A 22,368-nucleotide genomic window follows, 5' to 3' on the forward strand; every position below is an offset into this window, starting at 1 on the left:
GCAGGAGAGGCTTGTCCATATTGGGTGAGCAGGCTCCTGCCCCCAGAATCCTTGCACATCATGGAGGAGCTGCGCCAACCCAGTGAAAACACTGAGTGCTCCCTCAGCTTCTTCTTGTAGCTGAGGGAGCACTCCTGTACTGGCTAGAACTGTCAAAGGGAAACGTTGAACTGTCAAAGGGAAACGTTTCCCTTTGATTGTTTAGTTTCCCAGCATGTATGTCTAATAGACCATGCAAGGCGTCGGGTGTTTTGCTTCACCAGTCTTGCATGGCTCATTGGGGATGCAGGCTGCGGATCTGCGCATTTGAATGTGGGAGAGGGCGATACTGCACCTCCTTGCACATACAAACAGATTGGGTCAATGCATCAGAAGCACTCCTGCATTTGAGATACTTCCTTTTAATCTAGTTTTGCTGTAACCAGAAAACACCTATCTAGTTAAAAAGTAAACAAGGCAGGTTTTCCATGAGAGGGGTTTTCATAAAATGAATAGAAACGCAATGTACTAGATCATTAGGAAGCGCTCTTTGCGTCAGGGTTCCTGTTTGTGTTTGAGTCCAGACCGGGGGTGCATGCAGTTAAGAATTACTTTTTAAAAATGAATTATGATTATGTAATGTGTGTGTGAATGAGTGAGTGTATGATAAATGGGTGTGCATTTGAATGAGCATGTGAATGAGCCAATGAATGTTGTGTGAATGTGTGTGCATGTGTGTTTTTGCTGGACTGGGAGGTGATCTTGGCAGGTGGGCTCCAGCGCACATGCAGCAACAGCATAGTTCTTGAGTACAAAATGCCATTGATTGAAAGAGAAAAATGACATGTCTTTTTATAACTGAGCATCCATATATTATGTGGCTAAACTGGCATTTTGGGGGGGCAGCCAGTCTAGCCATATCGTACCGAGGCATAACATTTTCTGTTGGGCATCTACGATAAAGCAAGTATGTTAAATGTTATTACGTTACTAGACTGGCCCCTAGGTGCAGCCAGTCTAGCTACTTCTTGCTGTGGCATGGCATGTTTTTTACTGGGCATCAAGGGTAAAGCAAACATGGTGTTATTACATGTCTAGAGTGGCTTGCATTGTGCAGCCAGCTTGGACATATTTTCTTGTTGTGGCATAGCAAAACCAGCGTGAGTATGTCATTATGTGGGGATAGTGCCATATATTGGCAGAGCCAGGCTGGACATGTTTTCTTATAGTATCATTACTGGCACTATGTGCAAAGCAAACCTGCTTATGTTCTTCTATAGCAGGCTCTGCAGCCTGTGGCTCTCGATATTTTGGACTACAACTCCCATGATCCCATTGACTATGCTCTGGAAGCCTGATGGGAATTGGAGTACAAAATATCTGGTGAGCCAAAGATTGCAGACCCCTGTTCTATAGGAGTACTGGAATATATTTGTGTAGCCAGCATGGAAATGTATCTGCACAACGAGCATGACATTTTTTTTTTATACTGGCATACATTGTGGGCAAAGGCTTCATGAAAATGCATTGCGAAATGCTCCTGTGCACTGTTGGTGATTTGCATCTATTGCATTTCTTTATTTGAGTTACCCTACAAAACCAATTGCAAATTTTCTGGCTTCAAAAAAATCTGGCAGACCACCCCCCAACACCTTTTGGTTGGTTTGGGCTACCTAGCTACGCTCGGTCGCTCTGCCAAATTTGTGGGAAATATTTACAACCCTCTAATAAAAACACGCATTGGCTATGCCAACAGTTTTGGCCTTTGTTTAGGCATGGGAAATGCTTTTGTCAGGCAGTACCGTGGTGGTTTTAACTGTTAACTGCCTATCAATGGTAGCAGCTGTAAAATGGTGTAAGTACCTAAGCATACGACAAGTGCCTGGCAAATGCATAATACTTATACACAAGCCAAACTGTTAGCTTTGCCAGTGTTTGTTGTAAGACAGGAAGGACACAGTAATGCTTATGAATCGAGTAGCTGAAGGTAGACCTGGTTAAGACATTTGTTTTTATCACATCAGTAGTGCGTTTACAGCAGAAATTAAGTCTAACTCTCAGAAGACTTCTTTGAAAAAACACATTGTAGGTGCTTGGAGCACAACGTTTGATGGGGAGGCTTAATAAGGGTAGCTCAAAGAGATTCCAGGAGGATGTGTTTTGGTCGGGTAGGGGAAGGAAGTGGGTGGGAATGACCATAGGGATTAGCATTGCAGTGGCCGTCAATGGGTGGGTAAATAACCAAACAACACCTATAACCTTTGTGTGTCCCCTCATATGCCATTTCTCCCTAGCTGTACTGCAATGCAATAGTTTCGGCATTTATTTGGGGCTTTACCAGAGCCTAATAGTCAAAACTAAAAATCACCAGCCACCACTGAATTTGGGTAAACCTAGGGCACTATTTCACTGAATATAAAGGTAGCATGGTACTTCCCCGAGTTAAAGTATGTTTTTGCCTCGACTTGCTGGGCTGTTTTTCTGAGTCTTGTGCATTTCGTCGTGCTTTGCGGAAGATGATGAGCAAGGGCAGTTGCTTATGAGGATTACATATGTAATATGTGCATTACAGTTTTATAAATGAGATAATTCTCATGTCATTGGCAATTATTGTATCTCAAACTTTTCTTTGCACACAAACTTAGTGCAATAATGTACTTGTTCTAGCTTGCTAGTAATCACTAGGAGGTACCAAGTAGAAGATTACGGTGTTTATAATGCAGCATGGTGTCATGAACACAATTATGTTTTGGCGCACTGCATATTACTATTATTACGTTGAGTCGTGTTTCACTCCGGGCACAACCCTTCTTTCTTCAGGAAATAGTGACGCAGTTTGTGGGTTGGGCCGGAGCGATGTGGAAATACTTGTGAAGGAGGCCGACGGTGCAGGGTTATATTTTTTCTAATTGTACGACAGTTCCCAAGACTACTGGTGGAAGACGAATGCGGGTGAAAGCAGAAACCGTGTTCAGAATGAATAAGGGAATATTCATATTATCTGTGAGCCTCTTCATTGGAAATTTAGCACAAGGTAAAATCGATACTTATTTTTCACTTTTGCCATCCGACGTTTTCCATTTGACAAGTCTACATTTTGTAACATTGACATTTATTTAAAAGCAACCGAACTGGTATTGCTTTTACATAAAATGATAAATATACTTTATTTACAGTTTTACTACAAATCAGGATAACTCGCTGGTTTAATTACTCCCATTCAAAAAATGTGCGCGGATCTTGTGATTTTGATTTTACAGAGATAAACATGTACAAAGTTTGATCAAGTCTGATACGGTTTTATTTAAATGGAGATTTTCAGAAATTTTCAGAATAAGGATATTGTGCCGATGAGTTTCATTCACTAGTGTTCTAAATTAGCAGCGGGAGGAAGGGGCACTGCTGCACGCGCTTTTGAGACACTTCGTTTTTATCTAGTTTTGCTGTAACGAGAAATCACCCGTGCTGTTAAAAAGTAAACGAGCCAGTTTTTCCATGAGAGGTTTAGATAAAAAGAATGGAAACTTAATCCACTAGTCTAGATCATTACAAGTGTCCAACAGATAATTATACAGCCTAGAGTTAATATATATGTATATGCCGTGCATAAACAGTTGCAATAATTAACAATGGAATTAACTAAACTTGGAATCTAGCCTGCATGATATTTATGCCCGTTACCTCTTAAACCCCACGGATGCTGAATCTACAGTTTTATAAAGACCAAAGTCTGTACATTTTTTGTAAAAACATTCTGGCCATAAATTGAAAATTAAATGTTATCGTCCGTACTTCCTGTGAAATGACAACGCAGCAGTTTGTCGCAGTTGAAAGGGAAGCGTTGAATCATGATGACACATATCCACTTCCTGAATATCTACTTCTGAGGGGTGACTGCGAAAATGGTAGACTAATGATATGTTTTTCGTTATTCGAAACAGGGCCAACATAAAGTAGCGATAGATTAACTTGCATGTATCTTTGGACAGGTGCTCCACTGGAGAAGGCAAGATATAAATGGGTGAGATGCAGCCCAGATGCTGCTTCTGCTAACTGCATAGAAGAACAAGGACAAGAGTTTGCAATTACGCAATCAGAGGCCAAGGGGTTCCTGCCTCCTAGCGGTGGCCCAGTGATGTAAGTCAAATAACGTTCATTTTAAAATGAAACTTTCTGCAAGGCCAAGAGGCTGCCGCTCTATAATTATTTTCCATTTCGATTACATTTTGGATGCCTTCTGCTGTCGAACACAGAGTCACTGTGAGGTGAAGGATGCCAACACCAACTTAAATCCGGGTTCACAGTTGTTATCATGCTTGTGCTAGCCCTGGTCAAACTCACACCAATCCATTACGCTTTGAAACATATGGAAGTAATTATGAAGAACTATTTGTAGAACATTGCACAATCGCTGACACGTGTTTTGTACTTAATTCATGCCTTGTTAAGGCCGTGCAATGTGTGTTTGTTTTCATTGCAATGCCCTCTGTTTTTGGCCGTCGAAAGTGAGCTACCAGAATTCTTGACATACATGTTGACCGGCACCTAGCTACTGATAGATGCCGATCAGCTGCTCCATGATGCTGGGTAAGTGCATCTGTTGAAAGCTCTGTTATACCAGCAGCCATTTTGGAAGAAGCAGTGGTACTATATATGTTGGGGAGAGTGCTGTTGAATGATGTTTTCCAGTACATGTTTGTTTCACTTCTGCTTAGTCTGGTGATGGACTTTTAAGTTTGGATATTAGGTGGTGTTTACACTACCTATAATGCGAAACTATTGCATTAGAGTACAGCTAGAAATGGCATGTGAAGAGGGACACACAACTTGTAGATGTTGTTTGGTTATTTTCCCACCCATTGACTGCCCATGGCATGCTAATCCCTATGGCTATTCCCACCCAGTTCCTGACAACCCCCGCACCCCTACCCAAAACACCAATTTGTCATGTTCCTCCCTGCTGGTGCTGCCGCCGGAGAGAAGAAGCAGTGGGGCCTGCATCAGTGGCCAAGCTGGGGGAGTATGAGAGCAAACAAAGGACATGGGACTCCAGTGTTCGCTCATGCCCGGAACTGCCTGACTTGTGGCAGGGCGGGCCCTTTATTTACAGTGCGCATCATGTCCCTGCGCATGTGGGACGTGAGGCGGATCTAACACTACTCATGGGAACTCTTTCAGCTTGCTTTAATCAAGTCTTACCATCAAACGTTGCACTCAAAGTGCCTGCCAATGTTTCTTCAAAGCACTCTTCTGAGAGTTAATGACTTAATTGGAGCTGTAAACGCAATGCTGGTGGAATAAAAATGTGTTAACCAGGTCTGCCTACAGCCACTCGATTTATATCCACTATGGGCCAGATTCATGGAATCGGGTGCAGAAATGACAAAAGGGCTGCGCGCCGAGAAGGACCCTGTGCGAGCCGCGGTGCAGAAAAAATATATATTTTTTTTTTTTGTTTTTATAATCTAAAAGATTTTTTAACAAAGCTTTGAGGGTGATTGCGCTTAAAAAAAAGTTCCAGAGCGTCAAGGGCGTCTCGAGACAGAAAAGGGAGGTGTCCTGCGTGTTTGATGGTCTTGTTGATGGGACTTATCGTGAAGCCTGAAGCGGAAGGAGCACGTTGAAAATGTAAGACATGATATTTATTGTTGCAAGCTGCCATGACTGTTTGTCACCATCTATCAGTTTGTTCCAGCACGATTCTTCGTCTTGCAAGGTGAAGTTTGTGAAGATTTCTTTCAGGTAAGTACGGCGGATGACCGTCGTTATAGGGCAAGTCAGAAGAAGGTGTCGTATGGTTTCCTTTGCCGTGGTGGATTTACAAAGCCGGCAGCTGCTGGTAGAGGATAGGTGTCTGATCGCTAAAATTTCATTTGTTTCCAAAAGGTTGAGTCGGATTCTTAAATAGAAGTTTCTCGCAAGCCTATTTGGAAATAATTTCAGGTATGGTTGGAAGGAGTCAAGTTTCTTGCAAAAGGCTGGAAGATGGTTAGTGAGTTTGTATCGAGCTGCTGCATCGATGGTGGTAATCCAGTCCAGTTCCTTGATTTTTTTAGTTACTCTGACTGGATTGTAAATGAGGTCCTCCGTGCTGCAGGCAACTGCGTCCAAGATGGATAGGATTTTGGTTTCCCAGCGGGTGAGCATTTGGCAAGTTCCGAGGCGGAGTTCTTTACTTATCAGCTTATGGGCGTATAAGGCGTCTTTCTGGATGCACTTCTGATAGAGCAAGACACTGTTGCAGTCGATAATTGATTTTAATGATGAGAGGGTAAGTTCGCGTCTAATCAGTGTTATTGGCGTGGATTTAGGGAGACCTAAGACTGTTCTCCAAAAAGTTGCTTCCAGGTTTTGCCACAGATCTTGGGGGAGGCTCGGCATAGCATCTGCGCCGTATGTCAAGGATGGTATGACTTTCTTTTTGTAGAAATCTTGTGCTGGTATGATTGAGAATCTGCCAAATTTGATGTCAATGGCTTTCCCTTGTGTAGCTAGTTTTGTCGTTTTTCCGTATAGTGCCTCTTTCATCGCGTTGTCTCTTTGTGAACTATCTAGGATGACCCCTAGGTATTTGAAGCTCAAGACTTTCTCAATCGTTGTTGAGCCTAGTTTTAGAGGTAGAAAGGATTTCTTTTTTGCAGATTTCTCTATAACCATCATTTTGGTTTTTGCTTGGTTAATTTCCAGGTTGTTTATCCTCATATATTGTTGTAAGTTTGTGAGTTGGCGTTGTAGGCCTATTGGAGTGTTGTCCAAGAGAATTTAATCGTCAGCGTATAGGAGACGACTGATCTGGTCGCCTCCGAGTTTAGGAGGGAAAGCTCGGATCTCTTTTTCTGTATCTTGAAAGTCACCTAGGTAGGACCAGAACAGAGCTGGGGCCAGGGGGCAGCCCTGTTTAACCCCTCTGGCTGTTGTTATCTCGTCTGTTAACAGTCCTTGTTGGTTCAGGCGAACCCGCATTGAGGTGTTAGCGTACAGGTCTTTGATGGGGTTGAGTATATCTGGGGGGCATTTCCATTGAGCCAGTTTCTTCCATAGTCTTTCCCGATCAACCTTGTCGAAAGCCTGTGTTAGGTCGACAAAGGCAATGTATAGGCGTGGGCGTCCCTCCATGATTTTACTTTTCAAGGTACTCAGTATTAATATGTTGGCATTTGTACCCAGGTGCTTTTTAAAGCCGGTTTGTAAGTTGTCTAGACAGGGGGCTTCGTTCGCCCATGCTATGAAGTGGTTTAGCAGTAGGGACCCAAACAGCTTTCCTATTGGGTCGAGAAGAGCGATCGGCCGGTAGCTGGTAGGGTCTAACCTGTTGCCCTTCTTAAAGATAGGTACCACGTTGGCACGTTTCCACGTTGGGGGAATAGATTTTGTAATAGAACATTGTCTGAAGATTTGGCTCAACAAGGGCGCCCAGGTTTCCGGATGTACTTTCAAGTCAAAGTTCGTGATGCCGTCTGGGCCAGGAGCGCGCGATGGTTTTAATTTTTTGATTGACGTTATGATGTCTTCCATATTGTCTAGACAAATCCAAGGAATGTCGTTGTTTACCCTCTTAGAAGCTGTGGTCGAGGTGCTCTTGAAGAGGGTGCCAAAGTGCACTTCCCAGGCCGATTGGCCAATTCCGTTTAGCTGACATGGTCGCGCGCCTGGTGTTGTTGAGTGCAGGAGGGACCAAAAGTCTCTAGCGTGGTTTCCTGTTATGGCTTTCAGGATGTCTTCTGCGTCTTGCTGGTAGAGCTTGTGCCGGTGACCCTTTAGCCAGGATTTATATTTTGAAACAGCTTCTTTAATGGCGGACATAGCCAATGGAGAGGCAAGTTTTCGTGCAAGTCTTTTTGTTTTCCTTAACTCTCTTTTTTTTTCGGCGACCAGTTTGTCGTATTTGTGTTTTTGACCAGCTGCAGTTGACTTTTTGTTTCTCTGCGGAACTCTGCAAACGGACAGCAAAAGTGTGTAATCCACCACCATCGAGTGTGGGTGTTTAGTGCGGTCGTTGTAAAACTGTGTGATGGTTGTTATGTCCTTTTCCGTGATCCTAAGTCTTGTACCTTGAGCGTTGAGGTCGAGTTCTGCGCTCATTGTGTGATTTTTCGGCGGGTTAGTAGACCAAGTGGTCTCGAGGAGGTTGTGGTCACTTTCTCTAGTTTTGATCACTTTAAAAGAGGTGATGTGTAGTAATAGAGGACGTGATACCAGGATGTAGTCAATTGTAGAATTAGATTTCGCTCCTTCCCATGTAGGTAGTCTATTTGGGTCTGCAAAAACTTGGTCCAAGTTGTCAAAGGATCTAGATTTCATGAGGTTATGCCATTTAGTAGATCTCTGATCTGTTGGACGCTTTTTCGATTTTGGATCTTTTGTCTTTTCGCGATGCTGGCTAGGGATGTTTAGGTCACCAGATAGGACAACATAGTCTGGGTGGTGAGTTACTTGCACCCAGTCCAAGGCTTGTTCTATTGTTTTGATGAACTTTGCACAGTCGACAGTTGCAGGGTTCCAATAGATGGTGACAATTATTATTTTCTCTGTAGATGGTTTGTTTGCTTTTTCGTCCGTTGTAGTCCAGTTTAGTTTGACCATCATCATAAAGTGGTTTTCTTTTCTTTTTTGTGAATCTGTAAGGCCTCGTCCACTTCGGATTGCGATAAGCAAACCCGCTGTTGGACGACCTAATAGGCCCTTCTTGGCCTCCACTGTGTGGATCTCATAGCCGTCGAGGACAGGGGGTTGGAGCAGCCATGTCTCCTGGAGACAGATGATATCGTAGTCTGTTATATTAGTGGATCCTGGGGATGTGAGGTGGAGAAAACCTCGGGTGTTCCACAAGCACATGTTTATTTTGTCTTGGGCTTTTGAGTTCGGGTGGTTGTGGAAGTTGCTGCATGTCCTTCTCTTGGGTGGCTATTTTTGTAGGTTTTGTTTGAGAGCTTTCGGCAGCCAGGACCAAAAGGAATGAGAAGGCGAGGATTGTGGTGTAATTGCAGCTGTCTGATGTGACTCGTTTTGTACTGTCCTTTGGAGCTTTTGATGTTCCATCGAATGATGTGTTCTTCTGGGTGTCTTAGGGTTTTCGGTTTTCTTGGGCAATGGAGTTGAATTTTCCGAGGCTTTAGCGGGTCTAGTATGGTCGTGTTTTTGATTCACTTTTCTCATGGTTGGTTTTTGGGCCCGCCAGATGGTGTTAGGTGATTTGTTCCTAGATAGAGGGCAGGTTTGTCGTGGCGATCGATGGTGTTCAGTTTTTCTTTTGGGCTCTTGGGGATACTTGCTTTCTTGATAGTCACGTGAGTTTGTTTCTCTTGATGATTTAGTGAGGTCATAGCCCATGATTAGAAGATCTTCAAGGGCTGACTTGAAAGCGTTGTTTGTTGTTTGTGACGCTATGTATAGATGTGCAATAGCTTTATAGCCCTTGTGGCTTGGGTCTACAATCTGGAGATCGGCTGATTTTACTTGGCTCAGTGTCGGAATATAGCTGAACAGGTCCATAACTGCTCTTCTATTTAGAATGACTTCGTCAGTGTTGCCCGGGATCTGCTCTAATTTCCATATCCATCGTGTTTGAGGTTTTGAATGGTATTTAGCCGTTTTCGATTTGTAGGTTCTCCTCGTGGGTTCCTTAGCATGGGGTCTGGTTTGTGGTCTCTGTGTCTCGATTTTAAATCTGCAAGAGGAGGGACTGTTGGCCGATCTTCGGGTTGATCTTGGTGATTGTCGGTAAGGTTGTACTTCGTGCTTGTCCATTTCTGAATTGTGGCGATCGGAGTTTGGTTCAGTTACCAACTTTCTCAGTGTGCGGTCTTTTAGATTATGGTTGGGCACGGTCGACCGCTGTTTTCGTTCTTTGTGGGTGAAAGAAGGTAGTTCCACTAACTCATATTCTTTGTCAAGGATTTCCTGTGTGATTGGACGTATTGTAGGAGGGTCTGTTGTTCCTTGCTCCTCTTGAATTGAGGTTGAGGATTGATCTGAAAAGTGTTGGGTGATGTTCATCAAATCCTCTTCGATTGGGGGTGTTTCAACTGCTCTTGAACAAAGATTTTCCGTTTCAGGTTTGTCCTTATTTGCTTTCCGGGGCATGTTGGCTGTTCCTTTTTCTTTTAACTGGATTATTGAGCCTTTTTGAGTAAGTAAGGCATCTGAGTTAACTGAACCCCTTTTTTGGAAGATTGGTTCAAATGTCACAGTTCCGGTTTTTTTAGGGTTTACTTCTTTCCCTCCTTTTGGTAACTTGGTATTCGCTATCGTGATAGTAGGGGGTTCCGTTAGATCGATAAATGGTTGAGTTTGCGTACCTTTGGAAGTTTTTGGTGACGTCTCTTGTAAGGTGGGGCACATAGGTTGAGTCTGTTGTTGAGGTGAAACTATGGGGGTTTCTTGAGTTTGTTTTTTCTCTGTTGGCTGGATCTTTGCTTCTAGGGCCAAGATGTAACCTTCCAGGAAAGTTAGTTTGTGGAGCATTGACGATTGTATCGCCGTATGATCTTTCATCGTTGTTAGGGAGAATTCTCTGTTTAGGCTGAATTTCCCTACCTAGTGAGTCCCCCAGCAGCTTTGCTGGATTTCTGGGGTTTAATTTTTTTCTCCTGCCAAGAGTGAGACTCTTTTACCCTCACTCTTGGACATGTTGAAGTGTGTTTTCTTGGTTAAACCTTGTGTTGAATGGGCTATGGGGTCTTTTACTCCATAGGGCCTCATGTATTTTTGTGATGTGGGTCACACAGCACCCTCTGTGCCGTGACCCAGGGGTGTCCTAGGGACTCCCCAACATAGACTCCATACCCTGGGACTGACTACTGTCTCCCAGGGCATGTAAAGTCACCAAAGACTTTGCTAGTCTTGAATCCTGAACAGAACCAGTACAAACCATCATATTGTGGACGTACTGGCTGGGGCAATTCGATTGCCCCAGGGTCTGTTAGTCGAGGGGGCACGTCTCCGTCCCCCCTGATCGAGTTTTGGCTGGTGGCAGTGGAAACTACTTTTTATATTCGACCGCGAATATTTCCCTATGGGATTTCCCATTGTTTTAGGCTAACACATTTAATTATTTATTTACGGTAGCCTTAAACATACCGCCGGTTTATATATTTATTTTTATAACTCCGGTTGGGACTTTTTGCCAAAACTTGATTCTAAAATGGCGTTGGTGTTCGCCTCTGTAACTCTGACCCAAAGTGGAGCCCTTTGTTCCACTTTTGGCGGGCTTCTCCACAGAAGCCCTCCAAAGTGGTGCCACTCTGTCTGGGGTACTTAGGAGGGGTGGAGGGGGATTTAGGCACCCTGGACTGAGTTACCTTGGTAACTCAAGTCGCACTCCGTCCTGATTGGCCCAAGTGGTGAGCCGCCCGGCTCACCACTTAGCATGTTTGAGTGACAGCTAGGCTGGGTGAATGGGGGTTTGCTGCATAAAAGCAGGGCTTTGGGGACTGGGACTTCAGAAGTCGCCACAGGACCAAGAATCCGACGAGGGAAGAGCTGAGCCGACCTGCTTCGACGACACCACCCGGTGGAGCCCTGCTGAACCGTCTCACCACTTTTTCCCGACGACCGAGGAGAACTCTTAACGGAGTGGCTCCTTCCCTTGACTGGTGGGGACAACCAGTTTTCGCCTTCTTTCCGTCCTTTTGAGGTATCTCGTGGCCGCCTTGCCTGTGCCAAGCACCCCGGCATCCGGAATACCACACTTTACCCCCATACCGCGAAAGTCGGTACCAACCCTTTAACCGGAGGACTCCGCGGCTGGTTTCTTCCCGGGCAGTGCTACGACCTTTCTCTTCTGCTCTTCAGCGAGATATTCTTCTCCCCTGACCGACGTCGAGCCTTGCTGTCGCTGCCTGGAACAACTGCCCCCGCTGGAGGATCCTTTCCGCTTAAGGTACTGTGTTCCGCCTGGCTTCCCTTGCTACCGACTGTACGGGGTAGATTTAGTCCCCGGCTTTCGAACCTGGGAGTGCCTGGGACACTTTGGCTAAACCTTCTGAGCCACTCTAAACTCTTTTTGACTCTTTGCAAGACTTTGAATCTCTAACTAACAGTGTGATCTTGGGCACATTTTCGCTCCGGCTACTCTAAGAGTGGGCCCTGCCTAGTGACTTTTGCTCACCTGTGACTTTATTCTTCTTTAAGCCTATTGCAAGTGTTCTGGACCTTAGAGTGGTGTGTCTAACCTATTTCTGCTTTTTCTCTCCCTTTCTTGGAAACTACTAGAGTGTCATCTAACGTTAAGCACTCACCTCTGTTTTAATTAAGTGGTGTTAACCTAGAGTTGTCTAGATAGGAGAAAGGATTGAATTTACTTTCAGTATAACTGTGTTGAAGTGCTTTTACTATATTTTTGCTAGAGTGTTTTTAACTTATGTGTATTTTAAATAAATAACTATATACTTTTGAAACCAAGCTCTGGTCAGTGTTTGCTTGTGCTATTGTGTTTTGGTACATATTGTGTATACTTTACATACTGCCTAACTCTTCTTGAGAGAAGTCTGACTGCTCAGCCACAGCTACCAGGTAAATCTGGGTGGTACAGACTGCTACCAAAGGGGTTTACTGCTCTACCTGTAGTCTTAAATCTTTTGCAGTGTTCCCCAAGGGAACTGCACAGGTTTCTGCCTAACACTGGTGTACAGCGGTGGGATTTGTATTAAGTATACATTTTATTGTGCTTTAGATACCTTAGTGCAACTAACCACAAAGCTTAGCACTGTAAAAGTAAAACCTCTAACATGTCAGTTATAGAAAGCTATAGTCAAGAGTCCCTTGCAGCCAAAACTGCTGATTGTTTAAGAGTGCTCTGTAAACATAAGGATCTCCTGACTAAGGGCAAGAAAATGGAGCTGATTGAAAGATTGTTAGCTAACCAAAGTCTGGGTGATGGTTCAGAGGAACCTACCACTCCAGCGACTGTAGATGACAGTGTTGAAGTTAACATGGAGCAAAATGTTGATGTTTCTGAGGAAGAGTCAGAAGAGGAGGGTGAGGCTGTTGTAACTGTCCCCCCTAGGCCTCTGCCTGCTCTACCTGCTGTGCCTACTGGACCTTTACCAGGTCCCACATTTAGTCCTCAGTACTTTGAACTGGAGAAAATGAAGCTAGAATTGGAGTATAAGAAACTTAATGCTCAAACTGACAAAGAACTAAGGCTAAGGGAAATGGAGCTCAAGTATGACTTAGAAATGAAGAAATTATCTGTTGAGAATGTTTCTCTCTCTGGCTCCTCTAGAAGTTCCAGTCCTAAAAGACCCCGGATGCCTAAAGAATTGGTTGGTATGTATGAGCCTAAGTTGGATGTGTTGGATTGGTTGTCTCTGTTTGAATATAATCATGGGCTCCAGAACATCACAGGAAATGACTTACTCACCTGGTTGTTCTCTAGGCTTCCCCCTGTTGCAACTGATGTGGTAATGGAGATGGGGGAGGAGGATAGGAAGGACTATGAATGTGTGAAACTAGCTTTGATAGCTAGGTTTGGGAAGACCCCTTCCCAGTATCTTAAGAGGTTTAGGAACCTCAAAAAGCATGATGGTACCCCTTGGGCTACCTGGGTGAGTGAATGTTTGAAAAACTTAGAGGGATGGATTAAGGGTTACAAGGTGAACACTTATGAGGGGATGAGAAATCTCTTTATGTTGGAGTCAATTTATGATGCCTGCTCTCCTGAGCTCAGACAGCACTTGGCTGATTCACAGGAATTGGATCCTAGGAAGCTGGCTAGGGCTGCTGACTTGTGGGTTGCCAACAGGGCCACTCCCAAGGATTCTGGGGTAACTCAGAAGAAGGATGGGGAGAAACAGCCTAAAAAAGACTCCAAAGAGAATTCTAATAATTCCTATCCCAAAGAGGGCCCCAAACCACAAAATAACCAGGGTAAGCCACATGGGAAACCTAGTCAGGCTACTGTACCTTCTGGCCACAAGCCAGAAGGAGGTCAGAACAAGCCACCCTTCCAGAGAGCATTTGGACAATGCTATGTCTGTCAGGGTACTGACCATATCAAAGGAGATCCCAAGTGCAAGGGTAAACCTGCAGGGATCAGCACAGTCTCCTTAGCCTTCACTCCTGAGGATGAAGTACAGATGGCTAGTGCCCACTTTGAACTCCTTGCTGAAGAACCCTTGGGTCTTCAAGCAACTGTAAACTTAGAGCCTATGGGTCTGGTTAGTCCCCAGAATAGGGTTGTGTATAACTCCCTACCTGTTAACTCTAAGGTGTATTATGTGGACAGTGTTCTTGTCAATGGCCAGGATACTCCTGCCAGGAGAGACACTGGGGCCAGCAGAACAGTAGTGGATGAAAGCTTCTTTCAACCTGAGGATGTGGCCAAAGCACCCAAAGGTCCCACTAAGATGTCTGGAGGCCCTGTCCAAATGGTTCCTATCCTACCAGCCCTCATTCAGTGTAACAACATGACAGTGAGGATCCCTGTCAGTGTTCAGACTGAGGTACCTGGGAAGGTCCTGTTAGGGAATGACCTAAGAACTCTAGGAGTAGTGTCACATACCCCCAGGCCTCCCAGTATGGAGAAGCAGAACTTAACCAAATTGGCTAGACAGGCTACCTTGAAGGACCCTTCTAAGCCTGTGGGACCCTCTACTGAGAACCCCACTACAAGCCCTGGTGTTAGTAAGTTGACCTCTAACCCAGGCACATTTCAGGATAGTATGCTAGGAACATGGGCGCCCCAACCAAGCTCCATCATTGTTCCCCTAGTCTCAGAGTCTCTGACTCCCCCTGCTTCTGAGGAAGAGGTGGATAGACCAACTAGGCCCCTATCTGGACCTGAGAGAACTGGTAATTCTCAGTGCTGGTGGAAAACCAGAAAAGAAAAGTCTAAGGCCAAAAACCTTCAGACTGTTGGACCTTCTACTGAAGACCCCAACTCAAATCCTAATATTAGGGGGGAAACTCCTAAAATAGGTAAGGGTAGATCTAAGAGGAAGGGGAAGCAGGTACATTGCCTAACCCCAACCCCTCCAACCAAGAGGCCTAAGACCCAACCTGCTCCCACAAGAGAGGTGGTGAGGAACCTTGGAGGCCCCTCTAGATCTAAGGGAATCCTTTATAAGGACCCCTTGAAAAAGCCTAACATAGGTTCAGAAGTTGTACCAACTTCTGAGGGACTGGTCAACCAGATCCCCTATAACAAAAAGACTGATGTTCCTCAAAGGGTCTGTAGGTCCGTTAGCTTGCAAAAGAAAACCTTTGAGTTCTCCATTGAACATAGGTCAAGGTGTCACCATCAAAATGCTGATGGACTCTCTAGGATGTATATCATCGACTAGAGGTATGAGGTTCATCCAGGAGTGGATTAAATCCTCCTGTCCCTTAGTCTGGGGGGGGCGAGTGTTAGGGAGAATTCTCTGTTTAGGCTGAATTTCCCTACCTAGTGAGTCCCCCAGCAGCTTTGCTGGATTTCTGGGGTTTAATTTTTTTCTCCTGCCAAGAGTGAGACTCTTTTACCCTCACTCTTGGACATGTTGAAGTGTGTTTTCTTGGTTAAACCTTGTGTTGAATGGGCTATGGGGTCTTTTACTCCATAGGGCCTCATGTATTTTTGTGATGTGGGTCACACAGCACCCTCTGTGCCGTGACCCAGGGGTGTCCTAGGGACTCCCCAACATAGACTCCATACCCTGGGACTGACTACTGTCTCCCAGGGCATGTAAAGTCACCAAAGACTTTGCTAGTCTTGAATCCTGAACAGAACCAGTACAAACCATCATATTGTGGACGTACTGGCTGGGGCAATTCGATTGCCCCAGGGTCTGTTAGTCGAGGGGGCACGTCTCCGTCCCCCCTGATCGAGTTTTGGCTGGTGGCAGTGGAAACTACTTTTTATATTCGACCGCGAATATTTCCCTATGGGATTTCCCATTGTTTTAGGCTAACACATTTAATTATTTATTTACGGTAGCCTTAAACATACCGCCGGTTTATATATTTATTTTTATAACTCCGGTTGGGACTTTTTGCCAAAACTTGATTCTAAAATGGCGTTGGTGTTCGCCTCTGTAACTCTGACCCAAAGTGGAGCCCTTTGTTCCACTTTTGGCGGGCTTCTCCACAGAAGCCCTCCAAAGTGGTGCCACTCTGTCTGGGGTACTTAGGAGGGGTGGAGGGGGATTTAGGCACCCTGGACTGAGTTACCTTGGTAACTCAAGTCGCACTCCGTCCTGATTGGCCCAAGTGGTGAGCCGCCCGGCTCACCACTTAGCATGTTTGAGTGACAGCTAGGCTGGGTGAATGGGGGTTTGCTGCATAAAAGCAGGGCTTTGGGGACTGGGACTTCAGAAGTCGCCACAGGACCAAGAATCCGACGAGGGAAGAGCTGAGCCGACCTGCTTCGACGACACCACCCGGTGGAGCCCTGCTGAACCGTCTCACCACTTTTTCCCGACGACCGAGGAGAACTCTTAACGGAGTGGCTCCTTCCCTTGACTGGTGGGGACAACCAGTTTTCGCCTTCTTTCCGTCCTTTTGAGGTATCTCGTGGCCGCCTTGCCTGTGCCAAGCACCCCGGCATCCGGAATACCACACTTTACCCCCATACCGCGAAAGTCGGTACCAACCCTTTAACCGGAGGACTCCGCGGCTGGTTTCTTCCCGGGCAGTGCTACGACCTTTCTCTTCTGCTCTTCAGCGAGATATTCTTCTCCCCTGACCGACGTCGAGCCTTGCTGTCGCTGCCTGGAACAACTGCCCCCGCTGGAGGATCCTTTCCGCTTAAGGTACTGTGTTCCGCCTGGCTTCCCTTGCTACCGACTGTACGGGGTAGATTTAGTCCCCGGCTTTCGAACCTGGGAGTGCCTGGGACACTTTGGCTAAACCTTCTGAGCCACTCTAAACTCTTTTTGACTCTTTGCAAGACTTTGAATCTCTAACTAACAGTGTGATCTTGGGCACATTTTCGCTCCGGCTACTCTAAGAGTGGGCCCTGCCTAGTGACTTTTGCTCACCTGTGACTTTATTCTTCTTTAAGCCTATTGCAAGTGTTCTGGACCTTAGAGTGGTGTGTCTAACCTATTTCTGCTTTTTCTCTCCCTTTCTTGGAAACTACTAGAGTGTCATCTAACGTTAAGCACTCACCTCTGTTTTAATTAAGTGGTGTTAACCTAGAGTTGTCTAGATAGGAGAAAGGATTGAATTTACTTTCAGTATAACTGTGTTGAAGTGCTTTTACTATATTTTTGCTAGAGTGTTTTTAACTTATGTGTATTTTAAATAAATAACTATATACTTTTGAAACCAAGCTCTGGTCAGTGTTTGCTTGTGCTATTGTGTTTTGGTACATATTGTGTATACTTTACATACTGCCTAACTCTTCTTGAGAGAAGTCTGACTGCTCAGCCACAGCTACCAGGTAAATCTGGGTGGTACAGACTGCTACCAAAGGGGTTTACTGCTCTACCTGTAGTCTTAAATCTTTTGCAGTGTTCCCCAAGGGAACTGCACAGGTTTCTGCCTAACAATCGTCTCTCCGATTGTTTCGTACAATTTGATGAATGGGTTTAGAGCTATCGATAGGGCTGACATCAGGGTACAGGTGTCAAGTTTCTTGGACTGAGAGTCATTTGACGGTGTGTGCCTATTTGGAGACGGTCTACTTCTGAGGGGTGATGGTGGTCGTATGACTGGCGTTGTGGCAGCTGAAGTCCTTCTGGAGGGAAGGTCGAGAGAGTGTCTTCTTTGGTTGTTGTAGCTGTCCAGGTTTGTGTAGAAAGAGTCTAAAGTTTTCTCAAACTGAAGCCTGTTTTTTGCTCTGACGGGGTAGGTGCTTTCAGGGTCCCTTTCCTGGATCTGTTGCGTAGGTTTGAATGCCTCGCCTGAAGACGGTGGCAGAGTCTCTGGCAGTTGTTCTTTATTGATGTTGTTGTCGCTTTGTCTGGGTCTTAGAGCCTTGCCGAGAGCCGAATCTTGTGGAGTTGATACGGTGGTGCTCGTCGTGGGGGGGTCTGTTGGTTTAAAGAACGTCCGACTGTGAACCGGGAGTATAATCCCGTTCTCTTGATTTAGAGATTGGGGTTGGGTCAGGGTTTCTTGATTGGTGTTGCTTTGACTATGCAAAAGAGGTTGAATAAGAACTGAGATTGAGGCCGTTGTGTTGCTGGCTGTAGGCGCGACTGGTTTGTCGATGGATGCAGTTGGTGCAATTGCGATTTTAGCTTTTGTCCCCCCCTCGTTTTCAGACGTTATTTGTGGGATTGTTGGGGTGACTTGGCCTGAAAAGTGCATTTTTGTCGGTGTCCGGGCAGGTACTGCTCTGTTGTCTTCTTTTGCAAGGGGATGGGGTGTTTTTCTATTAGCTTGTATCAGCCTGCGGTGTTTACAGGGGGGAGTAATTGCATCAGCAGCCTCGAGGATTTCTGCGTCGGTCAGTTCTTTACATTTCTCTTGGATGGCTTTAGAATGTTTGTGGAAAAAGTCTGATAGTAGCTTCAAGGGGCGTTGGGGTTTTTTGAGGCCCTTTCTTGGGGCTTTTAATGGCACCCATGATGTTTTGGAGGCGGTCGCCTGTTTTGAAGCAGATTTGGCCGGATTCGAGGGTTTTCCTTGTTTTATAGATGGATCATGATTAGTGTTTTTTTTGTTGGAGACGTCCAGAAGCCGAGGTCTCTTTTTTTTGTTGTTTGAGGGTGAGGCCCTTGTTTCACTTGATGGAGGTGGGTCTAAGAGGATCCCCTCGTTTTTATCGGCGTTAGAATGGGCTGGTGCGGGGTTGAGATTGTCTGCATTGCGAATTGGTGGGGCTGTCAGGGCTTCAGCTGCAGGGGGTGCTGTTGTGGACTCGCCTCCACTCGTCAGTGCTATGAGTGCACCCTCCGCTCCCGGGCCGCTCGGGCGCTGTGGCTTATGGGCCTCGAGCCGGCACCCCCCAGGGAGGTCGAGAGCCAGAGCCCCCGACACCCCCCGTGGGTGGGAGGAGACGCCGCCTTCCGCGGCGGCGCCAACTGTTCTCGCCTGGCTCTGCAGGCTCTCCGGCGCCAACGCACCCGACGCCGTCTCCCCTTCGGGAGACCGTGGAACCGCCTCCGCGGCCGAAGTCCGCCCCTCCGACGGCTCCCGGCGCCCCACCGGTGTGGGATCGTCCACCGGAGCGGGCCCCTCTTCCGGGGGCTGCCGGCCGCCGACGATGGCCTGTCGAGCCGACACGGCCTCCCGCGGCAGGCCGGGCAACGCGGCCGGGGGACTCAACGCGGCCGCCCCTCCGGGCCGTCGCGGAGCTCCCGGCAGTGTCCCGCCAGTCAGCGAAGATGGAATGGAGGCCATGGGCGGCGTGGGCGATGGAGGTTCCGCGTCATAGGAGTCCAGGTTCGTGGCGTGTTCCACAGGTGAGTCCGCTTCGTTGAGGACTTGAAGTTGTTTGGAGTCATGAACACCTAGGGGCGAAACAGTTGCTTTTTTGCCAGGATTTTTTCCCAAGGTCGTGTGACCTTTGCCCAGGAGCGCTGGTGATTTAAGTTCGCGGCTCTGGGGTGGTGAATGGTCATCTAATGTTTCTCCCTGAGTTGCAGGGGAATGGTAAGAGTTGGCTAGGTGGGTTGCGAGTGTGTTCTTGAGCAACAATTTTGCGTTACTTCTTAGGAATCGATTTGTCGAATCATCTGTGTCCTGTGATTGTAGCGTGGATGGTTGGGTGGTGTTCTGGCCCGTCCTGCCTGACATGACTGCAGGACTGCCACTCTCCGCCACTCCGCGCCGCTCCGCGGTGTTTTATGCTGCAGGGTGTAGCAGGAAACACACCCTCAGTAGTAGAGCTGAAAGAAAGACTGGGTGCTCGAGAGAATACTGCAGGACTGCCACTCTCCGCCACTCCGCGCCGCTCTGCGGTGTATTAGGTGTTTTATGCTGCAGGGTGTAGCAGGAAACACACCCTCAGTAGTAGAGCTGAAAGAAAGACTGGGTGCTCGAGAGAATACTGCAGGACTGCCACTCTCCGCCACTCCGCGCCGCTCCGCGGTGTATTAGGTGTTTTATGCTGCAGGGTGTAGCAGGAAACACACCCTCAGTAGTAGAGCTGAAAGAAAGACTGGGTGCTCGAGAGAGTACTGCAGGATTGCACGCCCCGCGTATTCAAGGATTCAAAGGCGCATTACTAGCCATTGTGCAAGTAAAAACAAGCTGCGTGAGGAACGCCCACAACACGCCACCACGCACCACAAAAAGCAAGCTAAAGGACAAACCAGGCGCAAGCCTCCGCGTCCACCCCTGACCCACCACCCAGTACCCCACTGAGAAGGCGCGTCCTCCCAGGCTGCACCCCAGCTAAATCGTGCGCCTCACCTCGCAAGCCCAGGCGGCACCCCAGTAAAATTACGCGCATCACCTCGCAAGCCCAGGCTGCACCCCTGTGAAAACCCAGCCCCTCCCTCGCAAGGCCAGGCTGCACCCCTGCAAAAACGCACACCTCACCTCGCAAGCCCAGGCTGCACCCCTGCAAAAACGTGGGCCCTCCCTCGCAAGGCCACACTGCACCCCATCAAAATCATGTGTCACACCTCGCAAGCCCAAGCTGCACCCCTGTCAAAACACAGGCCCTCCCTCGCAAGGCCAGACTGCACCCCAGCAAAATTGCGCACCTCGCCTCACAAGCCCAGGCTGCACCATTGCAAAAATGCGGGCCCTCGCTCGCAAGGCCAGGCAGCACCCCTGCAAAAATGCATGCCTCACCACTCAAGCCTAGGCTGCACCCCCTGCGAAAATGCGGGCCCTCCCTCGCAAGGCCAGACTGCACCCCAGCAAAATCACATGCCTCAACTTGCAAGCCCAGGCAGCACCCCTGCGAAAACGCGGGCCCTCCCTCACAAGGCCAGACTGCACCTAGCCAAATTGTGCACCTCTCCTCTCAAGCCCAGTGTGAATCCCTGCAAAAACGCAGGCCCTCCCTCGCAAGCTCAGGCTGCACCCCTGCAAAAACGTGAGTCCACCTCCTACACCCTCGGCACCCATTCTGGCTGCATACCCCCCTACTGCACAACAACCATTATAGCCCAGACACCACCCACCAACCCCCTCTAGACTGGACACCACCCACCAGCCCCCCTCACCTCAGACAACCCCCAGGCAGCCCCCACCAGTCTGGACCACACCCACCAGCCCCCTCACCTGTGACACGCCTCCAGGCAGCCCCCTCCAGTCTGGACACCACCTACCAGCCCCCTCACCTGTGACACCCCCCAGAGGCAGCCCCCTCCAGTCTGGACACCACCCTCCAGCCCCCTCACCTGTGACACCCCCTCCAGGCAGCCCCCTCCAGACTGACACCACCCACCAGCTCCCCTCACCCGTGACACCACCCCCAGGCAGCCCCCTCCAGTCTGGACACCATCCACCAGCCCCCCCTCACCTGTGACTCCTCTTACCCCCCAGGTAGCCCCTTCCAGTCTGCACACCACCCACCAGCCCCCCTCACCTGCGTCCCCCACCCAGGCAGCCCCTCCAGTCTGGCTACCACCCACCAGCCTCCTCACCTGTGACACCCCCCACCCCCCAACCCCAGGCAGTCCCCTCCATTCTGGATACCACCCACCAGCCCCCCTCACCTGCGACCCCCACCCAGGCAGCCCCCCTCACCTGTGACACCCCCCCAGGCAGCCCCCTGACAGTCTCCCACAATACCAGTGCAATGCATGTCTGCAGCTCACCTGAACCTCTGTGGTCTGCCAGCACCATGAAGTGGAACACCAACATGTCCACAGCAAACACGATCAACAGGAAGCAACAGAGATCCATCCAGGGCTGGAACATCTGCTGACACACCCTTCCAGACCTTAATTATCTCACCCCCTACACATGTGACAAGTGAATGCAATGCCAAGTGGCATGTGCATGCTGGCCATGGCACATTGCCAAGGCATCAAAGCACACTAACTGAATGTGTGCCCACGACAGAAGTAAACCTACAAAAAATGTGCAATATTCACAAACAATGGCCAGGCACGTCACAGCGTGTGGCCTGGGTGGAATGGGTAGCAAAATACCTGTCAGTGAACAATAACATGACAGGTCCATGCATGGGTGATGGGAGGACAGTCAGAGAGTGCATGAGTCACAGAGACCGGAGACTTGTGCTGCTACTTCGAAAGAGCAAACATGGCTCACTACTGCATTTCAGTGTCCGAGGTGGAGCAGCACATGATAGAAGGCAATATGTGACTGCACATGCTAGTGGGCGTGTTTGCATGACATGGGTTTAACACAACAATGACAAACAAATGTGCCATTAATGTGACAAAGGAACACCTACACAGTCAGCACACCTCCCTCCACCCCAACCACACTGATGCCAAACACACAGTGATGCTGCACAGGTAAATGCAAATGAAAACATACAGTGCAGACGCAGTCATCTGATGGACCCACCTCCACATGTCAGGCACATGTGCATCC

The 22,368-nt window shown here is 47.7% G+C and overlaps 1 protein-coding gene across 1 annotated transcript in view; it reads left to right on the plus strand.

Annotated features, from left to right (window-relative positions):
• Positions 1-2,847: 2,847 nt before the first annotated feature.
• The window catches only part of SRGN (serglycin), a 178,555-nt gene continuing 159,034 nt past the window's right edge, over positions 2,848-22,368 (plus strand). The window contains exons 1-2 of the mRNA XM_069610611.1: positions 2,848-3,013; positions 3,969-4,116. Coding sequence (XP_069466712.1) covers positions 2,926-3,013; positions 3,969-4,116 — 236 coding nt within the window. The 5' untranslated portion in view covers positions 2,848-2,925. The remainder of the gene's footprint in view (positions 3,014-3,968; positions 4,117-22,368) is intronic.

The sequence above is a fragment of the Ambystoma mexicanum genome, chromosome 8 (assembly GCF_040938575.1).
Source record: "Ambystoma mexicanum isolate Mex_15411 chromosome 8, UKY_AmexF1_1, whole genome shotgun sequence".
Taxonomy (NCBI): Eukaryota; Metazoa; Chordata; class Amphibia; order Caudata; family Ambystomatidae; genus Ambystoma; species Ambystoma mexicanum.